General features: G+C 41.1%; 1 protein-coding gene across 1 annotated transcript in view; it reads right to left on the bottom strand.

Moving 5' to 3' along the window:
- LOC132391753 (heparan-alpha-glucosaminide N-acetyltransferase-like) overlaps positions 1-14614 on the bottom strand; it is a 57559-nt gene extending 42945 nt beyond the window's left edge. Inside the window, exons 1-3 of the mRNA XM_059965331.1 lie at positions 14185-14614; positions 12017-12129; positions 5350-5489 (exon numbers count right to left, since the gene is read on the bottom strand). Of these exons, the coding sequence (XP_059821314.1) occupies positions 5350-5489; positions 12017-12129; positions 14185-14407 (476 nt within the window). The 5' untranslated portion in view covers positions 14408-14614. The remainder of the gene's footprint in view (positions 1-5349; positions 5490-12016; positions 12130-14184) is intronic.
- Positions 14615-14948: the final 334 nt, after the last annotated feature.

Genomic DNA, 14948 nt, shown 5'->3' with positions numbered 1-14948 from the left:
GACACTTCACCTGAGAGTCTGTTGGGGTCATATACTGTGCTCGGTGCTCCCGGTGTGACCTCCAGTATATCAGTGAGACCTGACGTACATTGGAAGACTGCTTCACCAAGCATCTATGTTCTGTCTGCCAGAACAAGCAGCATCTCCCAGTGGATACCCATTTTAATTCCACTTCCCATTCCAATATGTCCATCCATGGCCTCCTCAACTGTTAGAATAAGGCCGCACTTAGGTTGGAGGAACAACACCTTATATTCCATTTGGGTAGCCTCCAACTTGATGGAATGAACATCAATTTCTCAAACTTCCAGTAATGCCCCCACCCCTTCACCATTTCCCATCCCCTTGTCCCTCTGTCATGTTATCTCCTTGCCTCCCTCTAGTGCTCTTCCCCACCCTTTTTGCTTCTGTGGCCTTCTATCTCTTTCACCAATCAACTTCCTAGCTTCATTCCTCCCCCTCCAAGTTTTACCTATCGCCTGGCTCTTCACTTCTCTCTCCCTCCCCCTTCAAATCTATTCCTCAGTTTTTTTCCCCTCCAGTCCTGCCAAAAGCTTTCAGCCTGAAATGTTGACTGTACTTTTTTTTCCCCATAGAAGCTGTCTGGCCTGCTGAGTTCCTCCAGTATTTTGTGTGTTGCTCAGATTTCCAACATCTGCAGACTTTCTCTTATTTGTGACTTAATATCAGAGTGCTGTGAACTAAGCCAAAGGAGCAAGTCTCGTCACATTGAGTTTCACTTGAACCAATAAAGTTCGGTTTAAATAGAATCAGCCACTGCAGCACAAGGTTAGAGTGGCTCAAGCAGCTTCAGCAAAAACAGGTAGAGGTTTAGATGAGTCTCTGGCAAATTTCGCTTTCTTATTATTATTGCACAGGTAGGGTGTTGAGAATGGAAGCCAGGGCATGATGCTGGAAGTCATGGAGATCTCTACTGTCCCTGATGACAACACCTGCGAGTAGTGTATCCAGCCGCTGCTCCTTGCAGATCATATTAGGAAAATGGAGCTGGACCTGGATGACTTGCAGATCATTTGGGAGAATGAGGAGTTGATAGACAGAAGCTATAGGGAGACAATCACTCATAAGTTGCAGGTAGCTGGGTGACTGTCAGGCGAGGAAAAGGGAACAGCAGGCAGCACAGAACACAAATGAGAAAACATTGTATGCAGATGCTGGATATACAAGCAACACACACAAAATGCTAGAGGAACTCACCAGGCCAGGCAGCATCTAGGAAAAGAGTACAGTCGACATTTCAGGCCGAAACTCTTAGGGGCAGGACTGAGCACTGAGGACTCAAGTACATTGCTTTATATACTGTTGCTAAGGACAGGAGCAGAAGAGGGGGAGCACCCTACCAGGGAAAGCCACAGTGATCAGGCACTGAGTCTGGGTCTGTAGCTCAGAAGAAAAGGGGCAGAAGAGGAGAGCAGTGGTAATAGTGGATTCAATAGTCAGGGGAAAAGACAGGAGATCGTGGATATGAAAGAGATGGTATGTTGCCTCCCAGGTGTCAGGAGATCTCAGATCAAGTTCACAGTATTCATAAGGCAGAGGAAGAGTAGCCAGAAGTCATGCTACACACTGATACAATTGGTATTGCTCAGAAAAGGGATGAGACCCTAAAGAGCAAATACAGGAAGGAAGTTAAAAAGCAGAATCTCAAAGGTAGTAATTTCAGAAATGCTGCCAATGTTCTCTCTAAGGTGCGCATGCACAGATTTTTTGCTACTAGTGCACAAAGTAATTGCACAAAGAATTTGCGTCATGATAGACTTTAGGACCTGGGAACTCACCACTGCCCACAGCTGCTGCTGACTGAAGTCGGGGTAATTCAGTGTAAATATAAATTTGCAGAGTGTGAAATAAACACGATTTAGACATTGATCCATTAATTTTAATACATTAGTGGCATCAATCAACGGAACAGAAGGTCTGCGAATTCAGCAGCAACCACGAGTGGCTATTCCTGAGCTCCCTGGCTCCCCCAGCTGCTGAAGTCCATTCTCACAACACAAATTATTTGTGCAGTTCTTTTGTGCACTCTTGGCAAAAGATATGTACATGGCAAACTCCTTAGAGGGAACATTGATTGCTGCCTGTGCCACACGCCAACGAGAGCAAGAATAGGATGACAGAGCAGATGAATGTGTGACTAAAGAATTGGGGGGGCAGGGTTTCATGTGGATTGTTGGGATTTCTTCTGGAGAAAGTATTTCATACAAAAAGGGACAAGTTACACCTGGATTTAGAAGAACAGATGTCCTTATTAACAGATTTACTAGAGCTGCTAGGGTGGGTTTAAACTAGGCTGGAAACCAAAGTGATAGGTAAGAGGATGGAACAGGTAATGTATATGTATAGAGGCTATAAGGGAGGATAGGGGGTGGATAGGACATAATTGTAGTCAGTTGGATGGGTTGAAATGTGTTTACTTTAATGTGAGAAGTATCAGGAACAAAGGTGATGAACTTAAAAGCATGAAACAGTATTTATAGCTATGATGTTGTGACCATTACAGAGCCTTGGCCATCAAAAAGGCAAGATAAGCAACTGCAAGTTCCAGGGTTTACATGTTTCAAAAGGGACAGGGAGGGGGGTAAAAAGAATGGGGATATGGCATTGCTAATCAGGAATAGTCTGCTCCACTGAGTCAGACTGGTGGAGGTCAGAAACAGGAAGAGAACAATCAATCCACTGGAAGTATTTTTGAGCCCCTCCCCCATTTTTGAGCCCACTCCCATGGGAGGGAGTGGAAAGCATCAGAGAGACATTCTCCGATGATCAATAAACCAGTTGCTAGGAATCAAATGATGTCTGTTGTCTCAGTGCTAGGTATATCTGCACCCATACCAACCCACCACCCATGACACTCCTTTGCCATCTGTTCCACATCCCTCCCACAGTGCTCCACCCTTGCCATTCCCAACCTCCCTTTGTTCACACCAGATTGACAAACTCTCTGCTCCACAGCAACAAGTACAGTACTATTGCAAAAGTCTTAGACACCCTAGCTACATAGTGCCTAAGACTTTTGCTAGTACTGTAGGTTACCATATGACATCGACAGCATGCAGAGCAAGGCTAAGAGTAGCAGCTGGAGTTCAATCTGTAAAAGTACGAAGTAATATGCTTTGACAGCACAGTACATTTAATGGCAGGATTCTTTGCAGTGTGGAAGGGCAAAAGGATCTTGAGGTCAAAGTTTAGGAGGGGAGGTTAAGTTTAAAAACTGCAAGGCAATGCTGCAGCTCCACAAAACTCTGGTTAGACCACACTGGAAGTACTGTTTTACAGTTTTAATCACTTCAAAGGAAGGATGTGAAGCTTTAGAGAGTGCACAGGAGATTGTCCCTTCATCACCCTGTACACCTCTGTAAAGTTTCCTTTATTCTCCTTTGCTCCAGAGGAAAAAGCCCTAGCTTGCTCAATCTTTCCTCGTAAGACATGCTCTTTAATCCACGTAGCTCAAGGACAGCTTCTATTCTGCAGTTATAAGACTCTTGAATGGACTTAAACAAGAAAGATAACTCCAGAATTCTCAGTTTACCTTAATATGCCTCTTGCACTTTGCAAAACACTTTCTCGGTAACACTACATTTTGTAGTGAAAGTTTGGTACTTCAATGTACTCGTACATAGAACAATATATTTGAATGGCATGCAAATTAAAGCTTCTCAGTATACTTCAATACTGTGACAATAATAACAAACAAATTAACAGCCATTCTTAATTAAACTCCGCAAACTTTAATATGCTACTTATGTACCAATAACCTTCAGAAAATCACCCTAAAGTGGATAAAACGCTACACCATGTCAGGCTTTCTGGCTCGACTCGAGGAAATTAATTCAGCAACATTCAAGCATGGACTAATAAGTGGAAAATAACATTCACACTAAGTTAGTACCATCTCCGATAAGCACCATTCACCCTTGATGTTCATTTGGAATACTATTACCAAATTCCTTCAAGAAATACCTTGGAAGTCACCAGTGACCAGAAACTCAAATGGTGCAACAATATTAACATTGTGACAACAAGACTAATCAGCAATTAGGTCTTCTAGTGAGTGGCTCGCCACCAAAACCTCAGGCTGTAAGATAGAAGCAAGAAGGTGACAGAATATTCTCAATCTGAACAAACAAATGTTGCACCTACAACTCTTAAGAAGCTTGACACATTCAAGCTAAAGCAGTCTGTTGCACTGCCACTACCCAAAACATGTTTATCCTCCACCACAAGTGCACAGCAGCTGTTATGTGTACTATCTATAAAAGACATTGCAGTTATTTACCAACAGTGCCTTGATAGCACCTTCCAAACCTGCCACTGCTGCTACCAAGACCTCGGGCTGCAATTGCATACAAACACCATCACCTACAGTACATGCAACCTGACTTGGAAATATCTCATTGGAGCATCATCATTACTGACGTTGCACTCAAGGAGCTGATTGTGGATTTCAGGAAGGGGAAGATGGGAAAACACACATCAGTCCTCGTGAAGGAGTCAGCAGTAGAAAGGGTGAGCAGCTTCAAGTTCCTCGGCGTCAACATCTCAGAGGATCTACCCAACATGCTAATGCAATCACAAAGAAGGCACACCGGAGGCTGTACTTCATTAGAAATTTGAGATTCAATATGTAGCAAGAGACATTAGCAAATTTATAAAGTAGCGTGGACAGCATTCTGACTGGTTTCATCACTGCCTGGTATGGAGGCTCCAACGCACAGAATCAAAAAAAACTTAATAACAGGCACAAGCCTCCCCACTGTCAACATCATCTTCAAAAGGTGGTACCTCAAGATGGCAGAATTCATCATTAAGGAGCCTCACCATCCAGGACATGTTCTCTTCTGATTTCTACCATCCGGCAAGAGATGCAGGAGCCAAAAGATGCACACTCAATGTTTTAGGAACAGCTTCTCTCACCATACCACTCCCCTCCCCCCACCGCCATAATCACACTTCAGAATGGCCTGTGAACCCACAAAAGCTACCTTATTATTTTGCTCTCTTTTTGACTTATTTTTTATATTTCTCATTGTAAATTATATTAATTTTTAATGTATTGCACTGAACCCAATGCCACAAAACAACAAATTTCACAACACATGTCAGAGATAATAACCCTGATTCTGATTATCACTGGGTCTAAACTTAGGAATCACCCCTCTCCTACTCTTCTGCTAATAGCACTGTGAGTGTATCTTTATGAGAAAGACTTCAGTGCTTTCTCAAAGTACTGAAGTCCATTCATTGTCCATTGGGAATTGGGAATGGACAATAAGTAACAGCCATACCAACACTACACATAGCCAAGAAAGAATTTAAAAAACTAACCTGCACACCTCATCTGTGATGTTCAACTGCAACAAAACTGCATGTTTAGTGTCAATGGCAAATGTTGAATTCCCAGGGGGTTTTTGTTGAAGTCCCAAATGCTTTTTTGGAGGCACACTACCAAGTTTCTGAAACTTGCACTGAGAAACAGGATGAGAAAATCAGAAGGAAAATGTTAGCTATTGATTCATACTTGGCTTCACAATTTAATTTAATGTATTCTAAACCCTATGACTGAAGCTGTAACCAAGACTAAAATCAATCAAATTAGCAACAAGAAAATTAAAACATACTTAAACACACCACAAACCATTTACATATGTATTTCCACACTATTTAAATTGGGTCAATTCAACAATTTACAGGCGACTCTACATTACATGCTCTGAGGTGGGAGCGGAGAAGGGGTCACATTCTAGGAAAAACATCCATTCAATCTCTATTTTCTGTAACGCAAAGCCACATCTGTGCACGTATCAAGAAAAGTGAGTTGCAATAATATTGATGTTTTTATTCCATTATCTCAAATTTTTATTCCATTATCTGTTATCTGAAATGTTGTAAAGCAGAATTTACCTGTTACATTGCACATTTAGAAATCGTAAAGCACCATACAAGTGCTTGATGCTGTCATTCATGGGGGTATTAGGACAGATGACAAGAAGGTTGGAAATGAGGTTGGTTTAAAGGAGTATCTTAAGAGAAGGAAAAGTTAGATGGGCAGAGAATTGCAGAGGTTTAAAGTGAAAACTCACATGGGACTTTGTATTGACAAAGTGATGGGACACTCAGAAATAAACAAGAAACAATTAGAGAAGCAAAAGTTGGATGTTTATAGAACCTGCAGGAATCAGTGACACAATTCTTATTGGTAAATGCCAGCAAGATTGGCACTACACTAATTAAAAGCAGCACACAGATGGGAATCCAGCAGCAGAGCTTGATATTACTGGGATTTCCTAAAATTTTACACTGGGGAAAAGTAGGTTTTCAAATCCTGCACCAGGTCAACCTATGCAACAACTATTGCAACTCTGATTTCTTTGAGCACTGGAGGGATGCAGAGGAGAAAGAAAACAGAAAACATTAAGTCCTTCTTTTAGAACTATTTGTGTTTGTGTTTTATTTCCCCAAGCTGCTTCATTTGTTTTTAAAATTCAATTGTTTAAAAATGTCTCAAGTGTTTAGTTCAATTTTATACAATGGCCACTTTATTAACCACTTCCTGTACATAATAAAGTGGCAATTAAGCACATGCTCAAGGTATTCTGCTGCTGTAGCCCATCCATTTCAAGGTTCGACATATACTGCCTTCAAAATGCTCTTCTGCACACAACTGTTGTAACATGTGGTTATTTGAGTTACTGTCGCTTTCCTATCAGTCTACCCATTCTCCTCTGACCTGTCTCATTAACCACTCAATAGATCTTTTTTGGGGTTTTTTTTTGCACCATTTTCTGTAAACTCCAAAAACTTGCCTGTGAAAATCTCGGATGATCAGCAGTTTTTGAGGTACTCAAAGCAGGCCATCTGGCACCAACAACCATCCACAGTCAGTCACATTTCTTTCCCATTCTGATGTTCAGTCTGAACATCAACTGACCGTGCTTTTATGCATTGAATTGTTACCATATGATTGGCTGATTTAACCATAACATAGGAGCAGAATTAGGCCACTCGACCCATCGAGTCTGTTCCGCCATTTCATCATGGCTGATCCATTTTTCTCCTCAATCCCAATCATTGCATTTCAATTCCTCACTACAGACTCCACCTGCACATAAATGTCTAGGTAATCTTGAACAAGGACTCCCAAATACGTTTGTGCCTCAGAGTTTTGTATTTTCTCTCCATTTAGAAAATAGTTGATTTTCATTTCTTCTACCAAAATGCATGACCATGTACTTCCCAACACTGTATTCCATCTACCATTTCTTCACCCATTCTCCTAATCTCTCCAAGTCCTTCTATAGTCTCTCTACTTCCTCAAAACTACCTGCCCCTCCACTTATCTTCATAGCGTCTGCAAACTTCGCAAAAAAGCCATCAATTCCATCATACAAATCATTGACATACAATGTAAAAAGAAATCGATCCCAACACAGACCCCTGTGGAATACCACTAGTCACCGGCAACCAACTAGAAAAGGCTCCCTTTATTCCCACTCTTTGCCAGCTGGCTAATTTATCTATGCTAGAGTCTTTCCTGTAATACCATGGGCTTGTAGCTTGTTAAGCAGCCTCATGGGTAGTACTTTGCCAAAGTCCTTCTGAAAATCCACAAAATCAACCAATTCTCCTTTTTCTATCTTGCTTGTTAATTCTTCTAAGAGTTCCAACAGATTTGTTGGGCAAGATTTTTCCTTGAGGTAACTATGCTGACTATGGCCTACTTTATCATGTGCCTCCAAGTACCCTGAAATGTCATCCTGAATAATCAACTTCAACATCTTCCCAACCACTGAGGTCAGACTAACTGCCTATAATTTCGTTTCTTCTGCCTCTCTCTTCTTGAAGAGTGGGGTGAAATTTGCAATTTTCCAGTCTTCCAGAACCATTTCAGAATCCAGTGATTCTTGAAAGATCATTACTAATGCATCCACATTTTCTTCAGCCATCTCTTTCAGAACCCTGGGGTTGTACACTATCTGATCCAGGTGACTTATCTACCTTCAGACCTTTCAGTTTCCCAAGAACCTTCTCTCTAGGAATAGCAGCTTCAAACATTCATGACACCTGACACCTAGAACTTCCACCATACTACTAGTGTCTTCCACGGTGAAGACTGATGCAAATCACTCATTCAGTTTTTCCATTATTTCTTTGTCCCCATTATTACCTCTCTAGCATCGTTTTCCAACAGTCCAATATCCACTCTCACCTCTTTTACATTTTATGGATCTGAAGAAAACCTTGGTATCCTCTTTAATATTATTGACCAGCTTACTTTCATATTCCATCTTTACCTTCTTAATGACTTTTTCAGTTGCCTTCTGTTGGTTTTTAAAAACTCCCCAATCCCCTATCTTCACACTAATTTTTGTTCTATTATATGTCCTCTCTTTGGCTTTTATAATGGTTTTGACTTCTCTTGCTAGCCAAGCTTGTGTCATCTTTAGAATACTCCTTCCACCTTGGTTTGTATACATACTGTGCCTTCTGAATTGCTTCTAGAAATTTCAGTCATTGCTGCTCTGCCATCATCCCTGCCAGTGTTCTTTTCCAATCAACTCTGTCCAACTCCTCTCTGCCTCTGTAATTCCCTTTACTGTACTACTGATATATCTGACTTTAGCTTCTCATTCTGAAATTTCAGAGTAAATTTAATCATATTATGATCACTTTCCCCTAAGGGTTCTTACACCCTAAGCTCTCTCATCAACTCTGGTTCACTGCACAACACCCAAATCAGAATAGCTCTTCCCCCAGTGGGCTCAAACACGAGATGCTCTAAAAACCCATCTCATATGCATTCTAGAAACTACCCCTCTTGGAATCCAGCACCAACCTGATTTTCCTAATCTATCTGTGTATTGAAATCCCTCATGACTTAGTAACATTGCCCTTTCGGCATGCATTTTCTAGCTCCCATTGTACTTTGTAGACCACATCTTTATTACTGTTTGGGGGTCTGCATACAATTCCCATAGGGAGTTTTTAAACCCTTGCTGTTCCTTAGCTCTATCCACAATGATTCAAAACCTTCCAATCCTATGTCACCTCTTTCTAAGGATTTGATTTCATTTTTTCCACCAGAGCAACAGGCTGCCTTCCTACCTGTCCTTTTGATACAATACGTATCCTTAGACATTAAGCAAAGATTAGACAGTTGTATTAACCAGCAGGTGCTGATGTTTAGTCTAAATAACAACTGAACCACTTGACCATGTCTGTATGCTTTTATGCATTGAGTTGCCACGATTGTCTGTGTAGATTTTTTTTAATTAAAAAGCAAGTGTACATGTGTACCTAATAAATTGGACACTAGCAGTGTTTGAATGTTCTGAACGTCAGCAACATTGAAAAATATCTAGAAACTTCCAGTCCAGCTTTGGGATCAGGCCTCCTTCAGATTCCTCACCAACATTCAGATAACATAAAGGTATCAGCAAAGTACATTTGTTTCTCCTTCCCATCTTGCCTAGTTAACACTGGGTGTGGAGCCACCAGTTGTGATGGACATATGCCAGCAAAGTCTGCCCCTTAAAAGTTAATCAGAGGCAGATAACTTCAAAAATGATGACATCTCCAATTTAAAATTAATGGGAGTAACACAGGGAATGCTCTTCAGATAACAATAATTTTCTTTATATTATTTTCAAAGTTCTTTCAGATCAAAACATATGTATTTAGAAAGTAACCAAATCACAAAACAGAAATAGATTTTGTTATGGCACAAATGGTAGCTACAGTATGATACTGACACCTTTTTTTAGCATTCCCTTTAACCCATAGAACTACAAACTATTTCCCTAAAGTCCTTTTCCAATTCTGTTTTGTAACTACCAACTATTTCCACTATCTTTACATGCAGAGCAGAATATTTATACTCAAATATAAAAAATTATTTTCACATCCTGCTTATTCCTTTAGGTTTTCACTTTGTTTATGCTATCTGATACTTGAATCAGCTACAAATGGAAACTTTTTTTTCCACTTACCACTGAAGTTATCAAGTGGTTCAATGGTTCAGGTATTTTCAGTTACTTTCAGAAACGTTAAGATCAGATTACATATAAATGGAGGATAGAATGCTGTGAAACACATTCAACTGTTGCTAAAATTTTAGCAAGTTGCCAAATTTGAATGCAGCTAGTGACACTTTCCAACTTAATCTGAAAAAAGTGTACCTATGATGTAACCCTTGCCTTAGTGATTGCACAAATGTACTTTGCTTGAAGCCTTGTAAAACAATACAATTTGAAACTCACCCAAAAGCAGCAACTGCACTCATAGATGTATTCAAAAGTAGAACAAAAAAAAACCAATGTTTTCTGGGTACAAATCCCTGAAATTTGGCCAGATCTGCAATGCCTTCTAAAGTATTCAGCCCCCAACCCTTTGCTCAGATAACTAAGTATTACAACCAGGGATTTTAATCAATTTAACAGAGAATTTTTATTTGTGAATCACATGTCCTTTTTTCACAGCAGAGCCAAAAACCAGAGAATATTGTAAAGCATGAAAAAATAAATATCCACAGCTGAAATGTCAGCGTTTGTAAGCATTTGTTCACTACTTAGTTGAGCTGCTATTACAGCCAGTAGTCTTTTCAGATTAGTCTCTATTACCTTTGTACAACATGCTGCAGCAAGATTTGCCCATTTCTCGTTGCAAAATTGCTCAAGCTATACCAAGTTGGTTGGGGAGCACAGTGGACAGCAATCTTGAGGACTTGCCAAAAATGTTCAATTTGATTAAGGTGGACTTCAAATGGGCCAATAAAGGACATCAATTTTCTTCATTTGAAGTCACTCCATGGTTGCCCTGACAGTGTGCTTTGGGTCGTCCTGCTGAAAGATGAACTTCCTCCCCAATTTAAGCTTTCTGGCAGAGGCTAACAGGTTTTTAATGTAGTCTCTCTCTTTGTACTTAGCAGCATTCATCTTCCCATCATTCCTGACCAGATTGTTTTAGTCCTTGATGCTGAACAGCATGCCCATAGCATGATATGACCTCCACCATACTTTACCTGGATGGTGTTACCTGGCAAATGTGTATTACATTTACACACAAGTACCGCTTAGTGTGGAGGCCAAAATGTTCCATTTTAGTCTCATCTGACCACAAAACCTTCTTGCACATCGTTACAGTATTTTCTAAGCGACACTTTTCAAAGTGCATTTTTTAAAGCTTCTTCCTTGCCAATATTCCATAAATAACATATTTATACAAGGCCCTAGAGATTGTGGAACCACGAATCTCATCTCTAGTGATAGCCACTGGCTGCTGCAGCTCACTTAAGAGTGACTGTTGGTGTCACAATAGCTGAATTTCTTACAAGTACCATTCTTCTCCAGCAACAAAGTTTAGAGGGGCAGCTTGACTTAGGCAGTGTGGAAGTAGTTTCATATATTTTTCCACGATGAACTGCACTGAGCTCCAAGGTAAGTTCAGCATCTTTGAGATGGTCTTGTACCCTTCCCCAGATCTATGCTTCTCTATTATTCCTCCAATTTGCTCTTTTGTCTCCATTTTGGTTTGAAAGCTGAAAATCTACCATACTGTCGGTTCTTACAAAGCAAAGGAGTATTTATTCTTATGAATTAATTGAAAATAGTTATCCTCCAATTTTCTACATCAACAAACTGGGTGAGTTGGTGAGGTAACACGTATATTGCATCTGAGGAAAGTTAGCAGAGCAATTACAAAAAGGATGAATACTTTATCAGCCTCAACTTTAGTTTTTAGTTTTCAGTAAACAATTGGAATTTTTCTTTTGATTTGTCAAGATGCACAATATTTTGTAGATTAGCTCAAAAATTCTACTTCAATACATTGTAAATTGAGAAAATGAGAAAATAAAATGTGAAAATAATTGTAGGGACCAAAACGCCATTGTATATGTGAACTTCGTTTTGCTCCAGCAAGAACATTCTCATCTGTACACCAGTGAACCTAGATGCAACAACTGCTGGGATACAACTTAACTTACCGTAACACTCACCTGGTAACAGTGATCTGACAGCCAGGAAACAACCAGCACCTCAGACAATTCATTATAAACACTTAAAAGTGCCTGGTCCATCTCAAGTTTATAATGCTTTCTGTCGGGAGACTCTGTAATGACACAAATAAACTCAAAAACTGATATGATTATGCAAAAATCCCTGAATTAGCTACTTCCAAGTTTTTCAGATACAAGAATGGTTCAGATATTATGAAACAACAAAATAAAGAATGCTAATTTGCCCATTTTAATAATTTCAGTGCATTTCCAATGGCTTATTGAAAGCCTGATCAGAAGCTACTGCCAATGTACTATGCTTGTGATGTTACTCAAGAAACACTACCTCAAATGCTGTCAGTGTTGCAGTGCAATTTCCTCCAAATATGCACACAAAGATACACATGTAGTTTTATCCCAGCTATTACAATTTTTTAAAATGGTCTAGCCAAATTTTATCTAAATAGCATAATTAGTTGCAGGTTGCCCTAGTCCACTAGACTACTGGAATGTGTCAACTAAATACAGAGACAGCATTTTACTCACATAAGCACATTTTAACAGAAATTTACTCAACTACGCTAAGTACACTTCCTACGTTTCTGAGCAATTGATAACCAAGGAAATAAAGCTCTTACAATCAAAAAGAAATTTGCATTTCATATTGAAAATCAATACAAATGTTGATACCAAAAAATTGTAAATTAAAGTACTGGAATTGGAGAATTTTACAGATATTTTAATCGCAGTGATATTGAGAAAGAAAATACAAGATTATTTAATTAATTTCCCTTTCTACAACTGTCAATATTACAAATCAGTAAATTATGTATAATTACCCAGTGAACAATTGGTGTCTTAACTACAACTTGAAGACAGCCAACAAATTTGTAGAGACACATGACTTGTGTCCCACTGAATTATATATTGTGTTAGTGATCACTGCACATTATAATGTCAAACAGCACTCTCATTTGACTTCACTCCTGGTAACAAGCTATCAGCTATTTAGCCAATCAAAACTTCAGACTGGATCAATTATAGCAAAATTCATTGCCTAACAAGTTACTAAACATCCACAATTTAAAAATAAATAAGATGCCTTCTATAACCTCCTCCACTGTCCTAATTGAGAACGTGCAGCAGCTAATTTGTATATAGAAAGATGATAAACAGCAAACAAAATAAACCGCTTACCATTCGGTCTTAGATACTGGTTGAGAGTTATACACTCTCAAATGAGTTAGGAGACTAGGATACAAGTCTGAGTCCAGACTGAGATCTGGAAAAAAACTGATCTCGGCTCTCTTGCGGGTACCGGGAATGCTATGCTGTCAAATCTCCGTCTCTTGATTTAAACATTAAATGCGTACTCTTCTGCAGGAGGAAATTGGCATCTTATCTTCAGATCACATCCTAAGATGCTACCAGTTCTATGTCATGAAGTATTTGACGATTTTTTTTGTCAACAAAGACTCCTGCATTTTTTTTTAAAAAGATGTACTGTACATATGTGGAGAACATTCTGACTGGTTGCATTTCAGACGGTTCCAATGCACACAATCTGCAGGGAGTTCTAGACTCAGCGAGCTCCATCGCAGGCAAAATTCTCCCAACTAGGTGACATTCCCAAGAGGCAGGAAGGACCCTCGGCATCCAGAACATTCCGTTTCGTTACTTACATCAGAGAGTACCAAAAGCCTGAAGATCCACAATCAAAAACAGCTCCTTTCCATAGACAGACACTACGCCATTATTCTTTCTTTGCAACACTTATTTATTTTGAAATTTACGGCAAAGTACTGCTGCCCAAAACAACTAATTTCACATCACATAAACGTGATAATAAAACTGATTCCGATTGTCTTGAGGAACAGAGACTGCTGCTTCCCCCACATGTAGGGCAGCGCAATCCAACTACAGCGATCACACTTGCAGTTAACACTCTTAACTAAATCCCTCTGCATTTAGTCTACATACCCCCACTTTCCACAAATCCATCCACTGATCATTGGTACCTGTTGTGCCCCCATCTCTATCCACCCACCCACCCCACCACCATCGTCTCACCAAGAACTCCATTCCCGCCCGACCCCTGATGCGTACCCACTGCTCTCCCAGCCAACCCCTTGCATTCTTGTCCTCCTCCCCAGGGCTGAACTATTCACCTTCAGCCACCGTCAGCGAATTCACGCCGCCCACCATTAGCACTGACAGAGCGACAATCAGCGCGGCCACCAGGCCCAGGCTCAAGCCGACCACCTCCATTAGTTCTACCGCCTCGGTCCGGCTGCTCCAACGCCGTCCCTGTGCTCCGAGCGGCCGCAATAAATCAGGCTGCTGAATGCCCCGTCTTCTGCCTTCAGCCGCCTTGCGCACTCGTCGCTTCATCCGTCGCCACTTCCGGTATCGACTCCGCCTCGTGGGACAAGGTGAGGGGGCGGGGCTTCTGGTGGAACAAATCAGTCTGCAAGAGCGCGAAGGGCGTTCGTCATTCGGGGCGGGACTAAGTGTGCTGGTCAATAGCGGGGCGTGGCATAGGCAAGGAGGTGCAACTGGGGCGGGACTAAGTGTGCTGGTCAATAGCGGGGCGTGACATAGGCAAGGAGGTGCAACTGGGGCGGGACTAAGTGTGCTGGTCAATAGCGGGGCGTGGCATGGGCAAGGAGGTGCAACTGGGGCGGGACTTCGTGTGCTGGTCAATAGCGGGGCGTGGCATGGGCAAGGAGGTGCAACTGGGGCGGGACTAAGTGTGCTGGTCAATAGCGGGGCGTGGCATAGGCAAGGAGGTGCAACTGGGGCGGGACTAAGTGTGCTGGTCAATAGCGGGGCGTGGCATGGGCAAGGAGGTGCAACTGGGGCGGGACTTCGTGTGCTGGTCAATAGCGGGGCGTGGCATGGGCAAGGAGGTGCAACTGGGGCGGGACTAAGT

The sequence above is a fragment of the Hypanus sabinus genome, chromosome 3 (assembly GCF_030144855.1).
Source record: "Hypanus sabinus isolate sHypSab1 chromosome 3, sHypSab1.hap1, whole genome shotgun sequence".
Classification (NCBI taxonomy): domain Eukaryota; kingdom Metazoa; phylum Chordata; class Chondrichthyes; order Myliobatiformes; family Dasyatidae; genus Hypanus; species Hypanus sabinus.
The sequence above is the reverse complement of the archived record's forward strand: the minus strand, read 5'-3'. Positions and strand labels throughout refer to the sequence as shown.